An 18,704-nucleotide genomic window follows, 5' to 3' on the forward strand; every position below is an offset into this window, starting at 1 on the left:
CACACTACCTTCGTGGCACACAGGAAATAAATCACCTGCCTTCTACTTATGTCCCCTATATAAAGGTGCGGGAGGGCAGGGAAGGGCAAGACAGGGCAGGGGAGGGGAGGGGGCAAGGCAGGGGAGGGGAGGGGGAATGGGGGGGGGGGGGGCAGGGGGGAGTGGGGGGGGGGGGGGGACAGCAGTGGTGTGCCACAGGTGAAGAGGACAACAGACAGCAGATCCTGCCACATGTGTGGTGTCCCTGTCTCTCCATCGTCATCACGCCCCGCTCGTCGTGCCCGGGCCACGTAGGGACCGCCGCCACCACTTGGGCTTCTCTCCCGTGCTAGGAAAGGAAAGAAAAGGAAGGAAGAGAGGAGGGGAAAAACGGTGAGCAAAAAAGAAGCGGTGTCCTGTGATCAGCTAATCAGTCAGTCATGTTCCAATGGTCGATCAGGTAGTTATGCCTTGAACTGGTGAGGGTAATGTGATCGCCCACCCCCCTAAAAAAATAATAAAAAAAACAAACAAACAAACAAAAACTTCGCTGTTTGTTGAACTTCTGTTGATCGTCTTCTTGAATATGTTGCTGTTTCTGACACTTACCAGCGACGTAAAAGACGTTAAGTGGAACCATGACGGCTGAGCTGGCGACGTCAGAATGGAGTACGGTATGCAGGAGGTGACAATCGGACATCTGCGGTCCTGTGTCAGATTTGACAATGATCAGATCTTGGTTAACTTTGACTCCAACACAGACTGGTCTCAGCCGCTGGGGAGAAAAAAATCAGTTGTGAAGGTATCGTGTGTGTATATATATCTTTTTTAATATTCCACTTATGAATTAAATGTTCATCGCTGGCAATGAACATCTCATGTAGCTGCTGCTATTCTGTTTATTGTTAAGTCTCATTGTAGACATCTGAAAGGATTAAGGAAAGATTTGTGTTCAGATAGGTTTGTATTTGTATCTGTGTTACTCTTTTTGTCACAACAGATTTCTCTGTGTGAAATTCGGGCTGCTCTTCCCAGGGAGAGCACGTCGCTACACTGACAGCACCACTTTTTTTTTTCTTTTTTCTTTTTAATTAATTTTTCCTGCGTGCAGTTTTATTTGTTTTTCCTTGGCGACTGTACCGTGATTCGAACCAGTGCGCTCAGATTATCTCGCTTCCAAGGCGGACGCGTTACCTCTAGACCATCATTCCACATCAATAACAGGAAGTAACAGGAGGTTGTAGGGGGTGCCGTGATAGAATCAGCGAGGCGTTGGACTTCTGGCCCAGTGGTCAGGGTTCGAATCCCCCGTTTCGACCTGGTGTTGTGTCTCTGGGGAAGGCAGTTAACTCCGGTGTTCCTAACTCCATCCAGGCGTCAATGGATACCTGATTTCCGTTAGGGACAGTTAAAACAGCGGAAAGAGAGGACTGGGCCCCGCCTTCCTACGCCGAGCCCTGAACACAGCGGATATCATTTCACTGATGGCTGTGTAAGGCTGTGGGGTCTTTAACTTATAAACCTTGAGTTTTATTCTATTTTACTGAAGACGTTGGAACTTGCTGGGTGTGTTATTGATAACTGCGATATGAAAATGGGACTGGTTTGTAGGGGAGGGTTATAATTATTTGTCCGATCGTTTGCAAGATCGGTAACTACGTTTCTCCTCTCTTGCACGGCAAGAACCATGTTCTCCGCGTTGATCCGTGTTGTGGACACGTAGAAAACAAACATGGTGTCAACATATTATACATCAGCAAAATACTCATGCCAATGGGTGTATCAAGATCGAATCACGCAGAGCTCTTCTGAACACGCTAGAGAAGTATCCTTTTTAATAATAATAACAACAACAACGACGACGATGATAATAATAATAATAATAATAATAACAATAGCAATAACAGTGATAATATATCCTTTTTATTAATAATAATGATAACAACAACAACAACAACAACAATAATAATAATGATGATGATGATGATAATGATGATGATAATAACAACAGTGGTAATGATAATGATGATGCATGATGACGATGATAATAATGATATTGATAATAACAAGAAGACGTAGGTGATGATGATGATGATGATGAAGAAGAAGAAGCAAAACAAAACAAACAAAAAAAGAAAGAAAAATATCAAAACAAATAATGACATAAGAAGGTAAGCAGCAAAACAAGTACTTTAAAAAAAAGGGGGGGGGGGGATAGAAAGTATAAATAATTTCATACAGGTATACATCATGAAAGACCACATTCTTCGTTAGATCATTAATTTTGATAGGCAGTTTCAACAAGAAAGACACGGGTTTGCCACCAAAGTTTTTTATTAAAAAAATTTTAAAAAAGGGGGCGTGGGGGAGTTTTCTGACGAACCTTACGTTGGAACTTAGGTCGCAGCGCGTCATAATTACGCAGGTTATTCCAACAAAACTAACAACGGTGACTTTCACGTCACAATATGTACACACAGTCAACGCTCTCTGGAAGGCAGGCTTCTGTCTACTGTGGTATTTCTGTGCCTGGGTACTTAAATCATCCAGCTGAGACTGCACGTCACATCACCATCATAAACAAGTGTGTGTACGTTCTCGTGAACTGCTGTATGGTGACTGTAACCGTCCAGGCAGCTGGCTACACACGCTACTGAGCTGTGTGGAATGATGGACGATGTTTTCTGTCCTGTCACCATGTTGTGAACTGAACGCGAGCGACACTCACCAGCAACAGAGTGTACCATTGTTGTGGGCGATTTACCAGTGTCTAATTTGGACCACGGTTTGCACTGAATGGAAAAAGGTTACAGGGTGAAGATCCCATAGGTTTTTGTTGTTGTTGTGTTGGTGTTGTTGCTGTTGCTGCTGCTGCTGTTTTTGTTTTTTGACTCACTTGTGTAAACAAAGTGAGTCTTTGTTTTAACCCGGTGTTCGGTTGTCTGTGTGTGTCTGTGTGTCTGTGGTAAACTTTAACATTGACATTTTCTCTGCAACTACTTTGTCAGTTGACACCAAATTTGGCATAAAAATAGGAAAAATTCAGTTCTTTCCAGTCATCTTGTTTAAAACAATATTGCGCCTCTGGGATGGGCACAAAAAAAAATGAAGCCTAATTATATGCAAACTGCATTTACTGTTATATTTATATTTTTTGTATTCTCTAAACTTGGCACTTTGATCTGATATTCAACCCAACAGCTAGAGCAGTCATTATTATCATTTTTTGTTCAAACAGAAACTTCTTTTGCTAAGCATGGAAGTTTTATTTATTTTGCAAACGTTTGGTGCAGATAGTAAAAAAGGAAAATTACTCTGTAATGCTAGGGGAGTTAATTTTCTTTAAACTGATCTTTCTCATCTTAAACATTACATTTTGAAACAAGAGAGGCAAGGCCTTCAAGACTCACTTGTGATGCACTTTCTAAAAAAACCCAAAGCTTTTTATGTATTGAGTATAATTTCAAAATGTAATGTTTAAGATGAGAAAGATCAGTTTAAAGCAAACTAAGTTCCCCCAGCAGAGTAATTTCCCTTGTTTTACTGTCTGCACCAAAACGTTTGCAATAAACAAAACTTCCATGCTTAACAAAAGTTTGAACAAAAAATGATAATAATGACAGATCTTTTGTTGGGTCGAATATCAGATCAAAGTGCCAAGTTTTGAGAATACAAAAAATATAAATATAACAGTAAATGCATTATACTCAATACATAAAAAGCTTGGATTTAAAAAAAAAAAAAAAGTGTATCACAAGTGAGTCTTGAAGGCTTTGCCTCTCTTGTTTGTTATTGTTTTTGTTGTTTGAAAACTGCAGGGTGACATTGTTGTGTAAGTGACAGTGCTCGTTCCGATAACCGGACAGACTTTGATTTTTCTCAGCATCGTCTTTGGATTATTGAAGTAAATGTTTGCCCAAAGTGAAACAGTCTGATTCATCCATCTTAGTTTGACATACATGCGGGAAACTAATCTTTGTTGTTGTTTGTTTGTTTGTTTGTTTTTTGTTTTGTTTTTGTTTGTTTGTTGTTGTTGCTGTAGAATATCAAAAAGAACAGGTACAAGGCCATCACACCATTGATCGCCTAAAAGAAATAAAAGCAGAGAGAGGGAGCGGCCAGAAGTCTAACATGAAAGGTAGAGCACGATCCTTTGCAAATCAAACAAATATCGGCATCATTTCCAAACCAACATTGCGCAAATTTCTTCAAAACGGAACAGAGTCTCTGTGGGCTTTTCCAAATACAATAGACTGAGCAACACACTAGACGCCACGTTCTTGGCATCAGAGATCTTTTCCCATCCCTCTTGTGGCCAATCAGTGGCAGCCTCTGTGCGTGTGTGTATGTGTGTGTTGTGTGCATGTGTGGGTCTGTGTTTTTGAGTGCGTTTGTGCATGCGTGAGAGTTTAAGTGTAAACAAGTGTCAGGAGAGTTCTGTGCATGTGTGTGTGTGTGTGTGTGTGTGAGGGGGAGGGAGGAGGTGAGGTAGAGGATGAGGTATGTGAGTGTATGCATGCCTACACTGTGGGAGCAACAGGATATTGGAACGTATATATTATATATATATCTTTGTATATATGTGTGTGGGGTTGGGGGTGGGAGATATGGGCGTGTGTGTGTGTGCTTGTACAAGTAAGCGTTCATCTGTGTGTGTGTGTGCGTGTGCGTGTTTGTGTGCGTGTGTGTGTGTGTCGTGGAAGCTGCGATACATAGACTAGAAATGAGTGTGTGGAGGAGGGGGTAGAGGAGGTGCAGGGTAATTTGTGGTGTGTGTGTGTGTGTGTTGGAGCTCATGTACGTTTATATGTATTTGACTGTGCTTTCATATCTGTGAAACTGCGTTTTGGGGGCATATCTGTTATGCATGTGTGGGTGTATGTGTGAATGTGTGTCTTCATGTTTTATATTTATTTGCTTATTTATCATCATTGTTGTCTTATTTATTTAATTATTTATTTATTATTATTATTATTATTTTATCATTATTTTCATTACTTCTATCTTTTATATATATATATATATATATCATAATTATTATTTATTTATTTACTTATGTAAGCTTATCTATCTATTTTTTTTTTCTCAAGGCCTGACTAAGCGCGTTGGGTTACGCTGCTGGTCAGGCATCTGCTTGGCAGATGTGGTGTAGCGTATATGGATTTGTCCGAACGCAGTGACGCCTCCTTGAGCTACTGAAACTGAAACTGTTGTTGTTGTTGCATAGTTATCCTCTCTCTCTCTCTCTCTCTCTCTCTCTCTCTCTCTCTCTCTCTCTCTCTCGCGCACACACACACACACACACACACACACACGAATAACTCCAGAACTCTTTTCTGTTTTCTTTTTTCTTACCATTTTCTTTCTCTTTTTTTTTTCTCTTTTTTTTCTCATATCCATCACTGGCAAGCAGCTTTCCTAGAAGCAGGTAAACGCTCGTTTCATCATTAACATCGACGCTTCTATTCATTGTTTGTTGTTGCTCCTTTCCTCTGTTTCAGGTCTCCAGCTGTCAGAAGCTCAAAGATCTTCCCGCTGTCAGGTCACGCACGTTATAAACGTTCGGTCGTCAGGAGGTGATGCTGAATCCATCTTTTGTGCGTTCAAAACGGGTCTTCGATGTGTTCAAACACTGGGGGTTTTTAGTGCTGACTGCCTTGGGGGATGGTGGTTCCTCAGGATCTACCTTCTTTGGGATGTTCTGCAGGCAGTTCAGCTCTGTTGGAGCACGTTTTTTGACGAGACTGAGTCTCTGTTGACGATCATTCTTCTGGTATGATTTGATTCCTTTATTGTTTGTTTTAGTTTTGGTTTGTTTTATGAGGGTATATCTGTTAATAATCCTTTCTTTGGAGGGGGGGGGGGGGCTAGGGGGGGTTCCCAAACTGGCGTTAAATTTGTTTCTTTTTTAACGTGGATTTCAAACTATTCCTAAGTTCAATTTCGATTAACTAAGATAATGTGTGTTGTTTGATATAATCTGTTCTGTCCGTTTAACGGACTTTTCCAGACAAAAAAAAACAAGAACGAAAACGGAATAATTTTCATATTGATTTCAACTTTTGAATGTTTTGGATTTATATGTTTATCTGATTCTTTTCAATTTCCTGTCGACAGATTGCGTGGATGACCATGTCTCACTGACTGACTGACTGACTGACTGATAAACTGAATGGCTGACTGACTGGTTAGTTGACTGACTGATTGACTGACGAACTCATTCATTGACTGATCGTTCACGCACTAACTTGTTTGCTGTTACTGGTCAGGGCCAAGGCACAGGCAGACAGACAGACAGACAAGTGTTGCTGTACCTCGTACTGAAGTCATTCAACAACAACCCACCACCACCAGTCCACCCACCATCATGAGAAGAGAACAAGAACTCCGCCAATGTGTCTCACTGACGGCCGACAGGCGAGGCGAGCTGGAAGACTCAGCTGTTGCTTCGGCTTCTCGGGCGGCGGTCACTCCCAACGGGCACGGACACGGAACCACCTTGCTCCAGCATGGAAACCCCGCCGCCTTCTGCCCCGTCAGCATCCAGATCGAAGGATGCAGCGACGAGGAGACGGACAGTACAGGCAACACCGGGAGACAGGAGGAGAGAACGCTCAGCACCACAGGCATCAAACACAAGCGTGTGACCTCCCCTTCCTGCGCTGTACGTCACTCTCCGAACGTTCTGGAAGTTCCGGAGAATTCCGATTTGTCCACGGTGAAGGCGACTGCGTTGAGGTTGCACCTGCGCACGCGCACTTCCAGCTTCCTCGAGTGGCAGGCCAAATGGCTGGACAGACCCTGTCCGCCTCCCGAGCTGCTTCCGGTTCCGGCGGAAGTGGACGGGTGTGTCGGCAGGCTGACCAATGAAAGGAGGGATCGGATTAACGAGGCTCTTGCATGGCTGAGAACGGAGCTGGTTCGTTGTGTTTTCTCGTTATTGATATTCATGTCGTGTGTGTGTGTTTGTGTGTGTGTGCCTGTATGTGTTTGTGACAGACTCTCATTTCTGTCAGGGTGAAGCAGAGAAGCATATGTGAGAGGGATCCACAGAGAGACAGACGGACAGACAGTGCGTGTATTAGCATGCCCGTAGGCTGTGTGCATGTTCATAGAAAAAGAGCACGGTGGGGATGTGTGTGTGTCTGCGAAAGAGGGGGGAACACACACACGCACACGCACGCGCGCGCGCACACACACACACACACACACACACACAACGTCGTCTGCTGCTCGTCTGTCGGAAACAGAGAAAAACTCATCAATGCCTGGACCTCCACCCCGCTCATCACTAAAAACTCATCTTTTTAAAATCTATCTGTAAGCAAACAGTAAAGAGTGGTAACTCTCTCCATTCACAAGGTACACAGCTTCAAGTCACTCTTGGGAATGGAGAGAGTTACCACTCTTTACTGTTTGTTAATCATTCATCTCTTGGCCTCATTGTTTGTTAATTTCCTATCAATAACCACTCTCAGCTTCCTTGTTCTCCAGCACCACCCATGTCAGCTCAGTTTGGATGCATGTATCAGTATCAGTAACTCAAGGAGGCGTCACTGCGTTCGGACAAATCCATATACTCTATGGATGCGTGAAGAGTGGGAAAGGGAGAGTGGGGGGAGGGGTTTTGAGAAAGAGTGGTCATGAATGATTTATGTAACTTGTAATATTTTTCTTTCATGCAAAGCTCTTAGAGAGAAAGGGCGCTATATAAATGTATATCATTATCATCAGTAGTATCATTATCAACTTGTGCCAACCACGACCAACTTCACAGTCTCAAAACATAAGACTTAACGCAAGCTTTCGCAATATCAGTGATGATAACGTCTGTTTTACAACTGTAGTAATCACTTTACTTCTTTTATATATATATATATATATATATATATATATATATATATATATATATATAAGCACTCTCAGTCTCACATTTACCGTACCAAGTGTTGGACAGCAAAGAATTTCTACACTACATCAACGACAAAGTAACCCCACTGCCAGAAAACGCTTGTTTTGTAGTGTGTGGTGTTATTTCTCTATTCCCAAATGTCAACAACAAAATGGGAATACCTGCTACTCGCCAGATGTTAGAGAAGTACTCCAATCCATTGAATTTACCAATTTTATACACAGTAAGCTGAAGACTACCCACACAGAGATTGATGACGCGACCACCCGCGTGATCAGCAGTCAAAATGGCTTGCAGGTGGTTGCTCTGGCTGTGATCGGCTGAGCTTACTGTGTATAAAATTGTCGCAGTTTCATGGGAAAGTAGTGGTCGTACAGCTTAGCTGAGGGTTCCATTCAACTTAGCGCATCGAGGTGAGCCTAAGACACCCTTTGTTTTTCGTCTAAACAGCCCCCCTGAGTTTAGTAATTCTAAAGTTGAACATTACCTATATATATATATCACACTGCTGGTCGGCACATTGCAACTAGTCAGGTGCGGAATGTTGGCAAGTGGAGATGTCTTCTGTATTGTGAGTTGTCAGAAACCTTCGTCACTTGGCTGCAAGCAGTTCTGTTTGATGAACGGGGGTATAGCCTACCATTGCAGAGTTGAGGTCATTCTTGAACGAGAACAATAAATCCTAAAGGTTTTTGTTTGTTTCCTTTGTTGTTTTCTGTAGAGATGGAAGACACGGTTGTTGTTTTTCTTGAAAGTATATTTCTAGTATTATTTTGTGTAGGATCTTCTTTTTTTTTTATATGGTGCTGTGCATATGGTCAGTCTGCACGCTTTATGCCCTTGACACTGAAACAGAGAAACTGACCCCAAAGGTCCACTTTATTCCCTTTTGCTTATCGCAATCTTCTAAGTGATAAAAATGATAAAATGACCGATGTGGGAAAGAACAGAAACACACACACACACACACACACACACACACACACACACAGTGACACACACACACAAAACAAAACAAACAAAAAACGAGCTGTGAGCGACGATAAAAAACAAAATCGGAAACATTCTCTTCATTCGCAGCTAGCATCACGTGCGTGGCTGTCTCTTGTGGTGTGCAGTGACACCATGTCACCTTTCTCATCGCTACAACTGTCACAGCTCGGCTCACAGCTCGTGATGTGGCAACATCCTTAACTTTTTGTGCCAAGTATATTAATTTTTGTCAGCTCGTTGTGTGGCTGCAGCCTTAACTTTTTGTGCCTAGTATATTTTGTCAGTTCGTGGTGTGGCTGCAGCCTTAACTTTTTGTGCCCAGTATAAAGCTTGTCAGCTTGTGGTGTGGCCGCAATCCTAACTTTTTAGGCCAAGTATATTTTGTCACCTGGTGGTGTGGCCGTAAACGTAAAACCTCAGAGAGGCGAAACTAGACCCAACACCCGAACAACTTGGCCGTCAGTTGGTGGGTCCTCAAAACTCAACTACAAGCGCTGTGTGACTCAGCCAGGCAGGGAATTAACTCAAAGCACTCGAGCAATATCGACTTCAGGACGATCAGGAGAAGAGAACCACTGACGGCGGTGTGTGATGTGGTCACAGAACACCTTTTGGCAGCTGGCTTCACACCCTTCAGATCTTATGTTGAACACACACACACACACACACACACAGAGAACAACAGCAAACATCAGCTGCCTCTTGTGGCACGCAAGCAACATAAAATGTAAGCACCGGAGTTCACGTGTCTTGGATTCCGTGAGGGAGGTGGGGGCTTAAGAGTAATTTGTCCACAGCAATAGCCAATAAATTTTGTTAAAAGTCAGTACGGCATGTCTCTTTCTGCACACTGCAAATATTCTTAACCCGAGAATGAGAGACGGACAGAGGAGAATGGTGCTGTTGTTTTCGTTGTCATCGTCGTCACTGTTGTCGTTGTTGTTGTAACTACGCGAAATATGTCCAAACGTTAATTCAATATTATTTTGATGTTGACTCTTTTTTTTTTAACAGGATCTTTGCATACTGTCAACGTCGCATGCTATGTATGCCCACAAAAAGTGAAACTGCAAGTCAGTATTTTCCCTTTTGTATCGAATTCAAGAAAAAATCGATAATTCCCATTGGAAAAATATCACACATAACACTTACTACACATCCAAACAATCGAACAAAAAATCCTAAAAAAATCGACCAAATACGAGTAGTGGCACAATTAAAAACAAAATCGAAAATTTCCTTCACGAGCTAGTCAATGTGACGTGCTGTTCTGTGGTGTTGCCATGTGTTTCATCGTCAACTGTCAACTCGTAACAGCCTGTTGGTATCAATTTTTTGCGTTTTTTTTTTTGTTCAGTTGTTGTTCTTATGCTTCTTTTTTCCTTTTTTTTTCTTTTTTTCCTTTATTTTTTTTTGTGCCTGTATCAAGATCAGTGTTGTCCCAATTACTTTTTAGGAAGGATAACTTGCTTGACTGTGGTGTGAGTAAAGTACCATCAGAAAAACTAGACTCAACGAGAAAACTGGGTGGGAGGTCGTAAAAATATCAAGCGCTAGGGGTGGAGTCAGTCACAAATTAACTCAAGCACTAAAGCATACGAGGTCTGTGACGATAATGGAGAGTGAGACCCATGACTGCGTGTTGAGGGAAGAACAATTGGCAGCTGGTTAAACCTGATCTATGTTACCAGAACAACTCAGACCACAAATCCTTAGAGATGCAACAGCGATTACAATGCAGCAAGCTTTGTGCACGCAAGCAAAAATATGTAAGCCCATTCAAGGATTACGTGAGGATGGACCTAAAAATTGTCACAGCAATAGCAAAAGAAAAACTCGCTGCGTACCTTGAATGCACACTCGCCAACTATTTTAACCAATCATTTCAACGCGAAGAAACGACTTAACAGGTTTCAGCATAACACAAATCAAAACGATTGCAGGAAGTTTATTAGGGAATGTGAACAAGAAAATTCTAGATTCAAAAAGTTGGTATTCAGCTGGATCAGTCTGGAAGGAAAAAGAACTTCATGAGTTAACGAGAATGAGAGACGGCACAGAGAGAATGGTGCTCTTAGTTTTCGTGAAAATCTTCTCACGTTGTTATGTTGTGTTTAACTACACAAAATTAACTGTTTAAGCCATAGATTTCCTGAAAAGTAGGTAACTACCATCGGAGAGTTCCGTTCACCAGGCAGAAGATATAGTCCTGACTGTAACTCGCCAGGGATTTGTCCATATGGACTGTATTAAGCTCCTCGTATGAGAAATAACCGATCATTGAAAATTTCACAATTGACCGTAGGCAGGCTCAAATTAAAAGGACAGCAAATTATGGTATTGTAAAATAACGATGGTCAAAAAAATACGGCTTGATGTTTATGTCGTGTCAGTGAGGTGGAGGCACATGTGCATAAAAAATACAGTGGTTCTTTTTTTGTTTGTTTTTTTTTTTTTGTTTTTTTTTGACACTCTATTTTGTTCCTTGATTTTGTTTTTTGCGTCTTGTTCAATCGTTCGTCAAAGTTTATGTTGAGGAAACATGTTTCTAGATGATTCGGTTCCATTGAAAACGTTCAGGAAAATACTGTGTAAACAAGGATTAAGATTCCAGGTGTGATAAATGTACATAATAGACTATCACAAAACGCATAAGGTTCTGTTGACGTAAATGGCATAGCCCAAACTGGTGTTCAGTGGTAACAAGACTGTTTAAACTGGTATTTCCTAGAGAACTAAACACATAATCTCTTAAGTTGTAAGCGTACAATGAATCATTTGTAAATGAAGGCTAAAGTAACGACATTCCTTAAAGGTGAAGACATGCTAGGAAAAGAAAACTTCTGGTAACTTAAACCGCTACTGCCCTGATTGTGAATACAAGGATATTTTCCTAACGGTAAAAGACTTTATTACGTTAGTTACAAACGCTTCCAAACGTCGTTGAACAACAAGATATTCCTAGATTTAACCAGACAGATGAATAGTTCAACTTGTAACTACAGATGAATTATTTTTACATGATGTAGGCCAAGTGTTACTCAGTGACATTGTTGAGGACACTTCTCGGATTTGTTTGTCCTTGGGAAACAATACTTTAGCTGGTTCCTCATCCAGGGTAAGGCCCAGGCTGGAGGAAGGCTAACAGACTTCAGCAAGGAAGAGATGGCCCCGAGTCCTGCATGTAGCCACCAAAGTGAGACTGTTTACAATGGTATTCTAGTTGCAATGTGGAAATATTTCCGGGGGGTAGACATTTGAGAAGGATTATAAGGACAGGATTTTTGTTATGTCGCACGAATATCGGTGATTGAAGACATTGTTAGTAAAAGATGGAGCAACATTGAGATATATTACGGTTTCTGAATTGGGTGGTGATTTTTGCTGATGAAGATTTGGGAAACACTGGCAAATTGCGGGATTTAGAAATGTGGACTGTTGATGAAATTATGGTAAAACAATAATCAGTTCCAATCACTAAAAATAAACCCCTTAACTACAGTTGGGAAATTTACATAAGTTGTAAAAAAGATATTTCTAACGTTGTAAACGACAACGAATAATGATTTGAATGCTAAAATGTCCAAAACGTAACTACTCAGTTTACCTGATGTGAACACACACTTTCACTTGTAACAAAGCGATTCATCATATAACTGTGTAAAAATATAATTTCGTAATTGTTAGGTATAATTAAACTTTATCCTACTGTTGAAATACTGCTCCGATATTATTTGCTAATATTGTAACTGACAAGCCAGTATGGTCTCGCATGGTACTAAAGTTTTGAAGTTAACTACAGCGGTTTATTCCTGTTGATTACAACGACTATAAGTCTCTACTGTAGCTAATGGTATATTCCTTGTAAGCAATGGATATTAACTTTTAACTATCATAATTATTTTTGTTGTAGCTTTAGCTGCCCTATCGGGTTCGGGCCGTTATACGGCAGTGTGGGTTGGTAACCAACACATTACTCGATTTTCCTCACCCAGATAGGGAGTGCTGGGAAGCTAATTAAAATAAAATCTCCTGATTTATTGCCTCCAAACAAGTGAGAACTTTTATAAAGATCTGGATGGAACATCAAGAAGGAATATGACTCTCGAACTAGAAGGCAAAATTGCACTGGCTCTTAGTGCTGCAACCTTGTTGCCGAGAGAGTGGGGATCTAGTAACTTGGGCAAGACATTCTCCACTGTAATCAAATTCTAGCCCAGATAGTTGGGACAGCAGTTACCTCCTCTGCTGTTCTGATGGTCATAGTCGAACACGACTGACAATCATACAAAATGCCGAGCCCTGGATACAGTGGAAATCAATTTACTGCCCTAATGGACACAAACGGTTATGGGACTTTTACCTTTTGATCCCATTGTATTCTGTTGTATTCTATTCCGTTTCTTCTTTTTCTGACAGAAGGAGATGCAGTGTGTGGATCAGCACCTGGCTCGCCAGCTGCTCTCCCTCCGGCACGACATCCACCAGCTCCGCCTGAGCCGCAGCTGTCAGCAGCATCAAGACCTGCTGGACGACGTGCAGTCTGAGATGGAGGAGCAGGAGGAACTGCCTGACGTCCTGGACCTGCCCAGTGCTGCCTCGCTCAGTGACACCCCGCTGCGCCATCTGGGAGTGACTCGCATGAACATCTACGCTCGGAGGTTCTCCACGTGCTGATTGGAGAGGAGGAAAAATCGGTTGCCACTTTCATGTTCTGATGAGCAACGAACGTACAGTCAAAATTGTACCGTGTGCTACATTTTGCTGAGGAAAAGTGTGAATGGAAGGCACTCAACCCTCCTCATCCCTGCTCCCCCCCCCCTACCTACCCACGTCCACCCTCCCACCACCACACCCTCTCCCCCCGCACAGTGGAACTGACCGCAGTGTAATGCTACTGATCCAAGGGAAACAACTGCAGCTTGTTTGCAACGAAATGTCTTCATTCAGTTTACGTGTGATCATTTTACCAGTTCCACATTTTGTTAAGAAGGTGTTTTTTTTGTTGTTGTTTTGTTTGTTTTAGTTTTGGTTTTATTTAATGCCAGACTTGGCCACTGTGCATAAAAAGATAACAGATCGTGGGACTGACTTTCAGAAATACCCAGAACATGTCGAGTTACTCACCAGCAGAGAAACACTGACCAAGACTGACCGTGCATTTCTTCCCTGAAGTCACCCTTCTTAATGACCATTGGCACTGATCACAACACTGTCTGCATGAAAGCATAGCGTTTCATTATGACAGTAACATGAGTATAATAGCCTACAGCAATGACAACACTAACGTTCGTGATTTACATGCAAGTCATACGTGGCATTAAATCACTTCTTGCCCATCGCAGTGGATTTCTCCTTGATATATATATATATACGTGTGTGTGTATGTGTGAAAAATATAAACATGTATATCATATATATATATATATATATATATATATATATATGTGTGTGTGTGTCTTTGTCCATGTCTCTGTGTGTCTATGTCTGTCTGTGTCTATATATCTCTCTGTGTTAATATGTCTGTCTGTGTCTATATCTGTGTGTATTATGTCTGTCTGTGTCTATATATCTCTGTGTGTATATGTCTGTGTCTATATATCTCTGTGTGTATATGTCTGTCTGTGTCTATGTCTCTCTGTGTGTATATGTCTATGTCTTTGTGTATTTGTCTCTCTGTGTGTATATATGCCTGTCTGTGTCTCTCTGTGTATATATGTCTGTGTCTATGTCTCTGTTTATGTATATGTCTGTCTGTGTCTATCTCTCTCTGTGTATATATATATATATGCCTGTCTGTGTCTATATCTGTGTGTGTGTATATGTCTGTCTGTGTCTATGTCTCTCTGTGTATGTGTCTGTCTCTGTGTGTATATGTCTGTCTATCTCTCTCTCTCTCTGTATATGTCTGTCTGTGTCCATGTCTCTGTGTGTGTATATGTATGTCTGTGTCTATGTCTCTATGTGTGTCTGTGTATATGTCTCTGTGTGTGTATATGTCTGTGTCTATCGTTCGTTCTTTTGTTTAGCGTCTTTCATCTATAGTTGATATTAGACGTTAACAAAAAAAAAAAACAAAAATTTAAAGGGGTGGGTGGGTTAGGTCGGGCAAGAGGGTATAACAACATGCTATTAAATTTAACAGTAAACAAACCATAATCAGTATGTTTTATAGTTGACTTTATAATATTTTGTTATGTGGTGATTTATGGTGTGAATTGGTTGATATGCTTTGTGTTTTTAGTTTTTCCGAGTTAGACCATCGTCGAACACACTTTAAAAAAATAAAAAGCAAATTTTCTATCTGTATGAAGAAGCGTGGGCAAGGGAGAAGTGGCAGATGAAACAAAAACAATGATGAAAGAGAAAACACAAACAAAACTTTAAACTATATACTTTATCTTCAGCAATCAAGTTAATTATGCGGAAAAAAAGTAGAGTTATTAAATTTTATACGCACTGAGTCGGTATCTATCATCCCTAATCATCTCGGAACAACTTCAGTTAAAACACTAACTCCACCGTGCGTCAGAAATCGACCATGTACTTTGCTTAACACAAGTGTATGCTCTTTTAGGGGAGACATGTTTTTGTTGATTTGTGTGTTTGATCTTGCGGTCTCTTTTAGCTGCTGTAAGTTAACAATTTATTTGCCAGAATGCCCAATTGAGAAGCACCAAATCAAACACTGAGCAAGACGATTCTTTCTTTCAATTCAAATATTTGATAACATGCGGCTTTTTATCAGTGCCTGAATCAGGTTTCTAACAATAAATACTGATTTGTGACATCACAAAATGCTATTCAAGTCAAAATCTAATTAATGCTACATAAGAGATAGAGCTTGATATAAATACACACACGCCGCGCGGGACGGACAAGCACAAACAAGGTCAGATTTTTCAACTTTAACAGGAAAGAAAACAAAAAACACAGCACCACCGTTTTTTTTCATCTAGACATGACACATCATAACATACATTGGAGTACAATTCTATGAAAATTTTTATTAAATGAATGGCGTGTACTTAGAGTTGGAATATGTAAAAGGGTTTCATCATTAGTGGGCAGAATAATATATCAAAACCGTTAAATTTCCAAATGGAATGGGAATGAGGTTTTGCAGCTAACTCTTCTGCTTAACTTCAGTTCTTTACGATGTGAATTAGATTCAGTTTCCTGTATTGAGAGGCTTAGCTCTTTTAGGAAATAATGTCTGATCTTATGTCAGTTTTCAGCAATGAATTTTTTGTCATTGAAGTGTACCTCACAGCGAATTTTGCTGTTGCTAACTCACGATGTTCATTTAAGGGAAAATTCCGGCTGTTTTGTATGTTTCCTGATTGGATGCATGAGAGGGCACTCCGAGGGCAATTTTGATAGCCTTACAGTCTACACTTGAATCTTTTGTAATAGATATTTAGGTGCACTGAAAAATATTTCTTGTGCATAGGTTATCTTAGATCTTACAAGGGCCATGGCAAGATGAATCAATGTTTTTGTATCCATTCCCCAGGGTAAGCGGCTTATAATTTTCATAAAATTGATACTTTTCCTTGCCTTTGTTAAGATGTAATCAAAGTGAATGTTCCATGTCAGCTTTGAAGTAAGATAAACGCCTAAAAACTTCACTACCTGTTTATAATCAATGACGTCACCAAGTAATTTAAAAATGGGTATGCTAGATGGGTTACCACCTGAATTAAACAACATCATACATGTTTTTTCAGTCGACAAAGCTAGACCATTTTCAAACATATAGTTACCAATGTTATCAAGATCAGACTGATACATACGACGTATGTAATTCTGTGCTCTTTGTGGGGTTGACTTTTTTAAATTGACACCCATCCACATACATATATCATCAGCATACTGTACTAAAACTACACGATTTGACAATGCCTTTGGTAGATCCTGAATAAGAATATTAAAGAGAATAGGGGCTATAACTGAGCCCTGTGGAATTCCCATGTCAAGTTTATGTGGCAAAGAATAATGTGTTCCCACCCTTGCTTGAATAATTCTATTAGATAAAAAACTTTTAATATACTCATAGAGATTACCAGATATTCCAACTGATTTCAGTTTGAATAAAAGACGTTTATGCCAAACCTGATCATAGGCTTTTTTTACGTCAAAAAACGTTGCGAGGACACTTTTTCTGCGGGCAAACTGATGTTTTATTTGAGTTGTAATCTTTACTAGGTGTTCGACCGTTGATCTTCCTTTTCTAAATCCAGCCTGGTTCACTGGAATGATATTGTATTTTTCGCAGTAAGTTATAATTCTAAACAGGACTATTTTTTCCATCAATTTACAGACATGCGAGGTCAAAGCAATAGGCCTGTAACTATTTTTATTACGTTTAGGTTTTCCTGCTTTTAAAACCGGTACAACTGTCTATGTCTGTGTCTATGTCTCTCTATATGTGTATGTCTGTCTGTGTCTCTGTGTGTGTATGATTATGTCTGTGTGAGTTCGTTTCCATATTTATTCAAAAAGCGGTTTCCTTGCGGAGTAGTTTATTATGATAATGGCAATGTGAATCTGTCCTAAACTTTCGCAACGGCGTGTCCCGAGAAGTGGTAGTTACAACAGGTCCGGCGAAGAGAGATACACCCCACATTTCATTGCATATGCAAATTTATCCAAGCAACGTGACAAACTGGTAAACACATTCATCATGGTGGGTTGTTGTTTTTGTTGTTGTTGTTTTTGTTTGGTTGGTTGGTTGGTTTTTTGTGTGTTTTTTTTTGTTTTGTTTTGTTTTGTTTTTTTTTGTTGTTGTTTTTTTTTGTTTGTTTTGTTTTGTTTTTTGTTCTTTTTTCCGGAGTTGCCCATGTCTGTTTCAACTGACACTTCTAATAAAAAGTAAAAAGAATTTTTCTATGTGTATGGGAGAGAGAGCGGGGGAGGGGGGAGAGCAAGGGAGAGAATAAAACAAGAAAGAAAGATGGAAAGAAGAAAACAAAACAAAACTTGAAACTTAATATACATTAGTATTAGTCAATGAAAGTCAAATTAATGCAATAAAAAAAAACAGTTGAGTTCAAGATAGAAAGATTTTACGCCACTTGCGTCCGGCTAGCATCATCCCCCAACCCTCCACCCTACACCCCCACCACACACTCACGCACACACGAGCAAACGCACGCGTGCGTGCAGACAGAATGACATACTTAGCTTATATGCATGCATGTGTGTGTGTTTGGTGTGTGTGTGTGTTTGGTGGGTGTTTGTTTGGTGTGGGTGTTTGGTGTGTGTGTGTGTTTGGTGGGTGTTTGTTTGGTGTGTGTGTTTGGTGTGTGTGTGTGTTTGGTGGGTGTTTGTTTGGTGTGGGTGTTTGGTGTGTGTGTGTGTGTGTGTGTCCATGCACGGGTGAGAGTTAAAATGATTATGTTTATGCACATGTGCCACTATAAGCTTGTAAACACACACTTGTAAATTTCAACCGATCGTGTGAGAGAGAGATTCTTTCTTTCTTTATTTCGAGAATAATAGATAAGCACTGGCGCGCTTTTTTTCATCCAGTCCCCGCCCTGAAACAGGGTCTACTCTACACAATACTACATCATATATGTCGTTGCATGCACTACACAATGCTACTTAAAGTCATAACATGCGAATATAATACTACATAAAGGCATAAGCATGGTAATAATAAAATACACACACACACACGCGCGCGCGCGCGCGCACGCGCACACACACACACACACATATAGGCACGCGCATGGTATTAATAAACGACACAGGAAAAAAAAAAAAACAACAAAAAACACACAGAACACACACATACTCTCTCTCTATCTCTCTC

General features: G+C 40.6%; 1 protein-coding gene across 3 annotated transcripts; it reads left to right on the plus strand.

The window, feature by feature from the left end:
• The first annotated feature begins 212 nt into the window (after positions 1 to 212).
• Positions 213 to 14,228, plus strand: LOC143290884 (protein FAM167B-like). 3 transcript variants are annotated; one of them, XM_076600428.1, is made up of 4 exons: positions 213 to 781; positions 5,481 to 5,752; positions 6,249 to 6,898; positions 13,304 to 14,228. In XM_076600428.1, exons 3-4 carry the CDS (start codon positions 6,347 to 6,349, stop codon positions 13,559 to 13,561), a joined length of 810 nt encoding a protein of 269 aa, XP_076456543.1. In that variant the 5' UTR covers positions 213 to 781; positions 5,481 to 5,752; positions 6,249 to 6,346; the 3' UTR covers positions 13,562 to 14,228. The 3 variants fall into 3 exon arrangements, with proteins under 3 accessions (XP_076456543.1, XP_076456545.1, XP_076456544.1); XM_076600430.1 differs by having other exon boundaries at positions 13,307 to 14,228; XM_076600429.1 differs by having other exon boundaries at positions 213 to 372.
• The last annotated feature ends 4,476 nt before the right edge of the window (positions 14,229 to 18,704 follow it).

This window comes from Babylonia areolata, chromosome 16, assembly GCF_041734735.1.
Source record: "Babylonia areolata isolate BAREFJ2019XMU chromosome 16, ASM4173473v1, whole genome shotgun sequence".
In the NCBI taxonomy this organism is placed as follows: domain Eukaryota; kingdom Metazoa; phylum Mollusca; class Gastropoda; order Neogastropoda; family Buccinidae; genus Babylonia; species Babylonia areolata.

Excerpts from the sequence above, each read along its gene's own strand:
- LOC143290884 (XM_076600428.1), top strand. The coding sequence starts at position 6,347 with ATGAGAAGAGAACAAGAACTCCGCCAATGTGTCTCACTGACGGCCGAC. Across the intron at positions 6,899-13,303 it reads CATGGCTGAGAACGGAGCTG|AAGGAGATGCAGTGTGTGGA; the intron begins GTTCGTTGTGTT and ends TTTTTCTGACAG.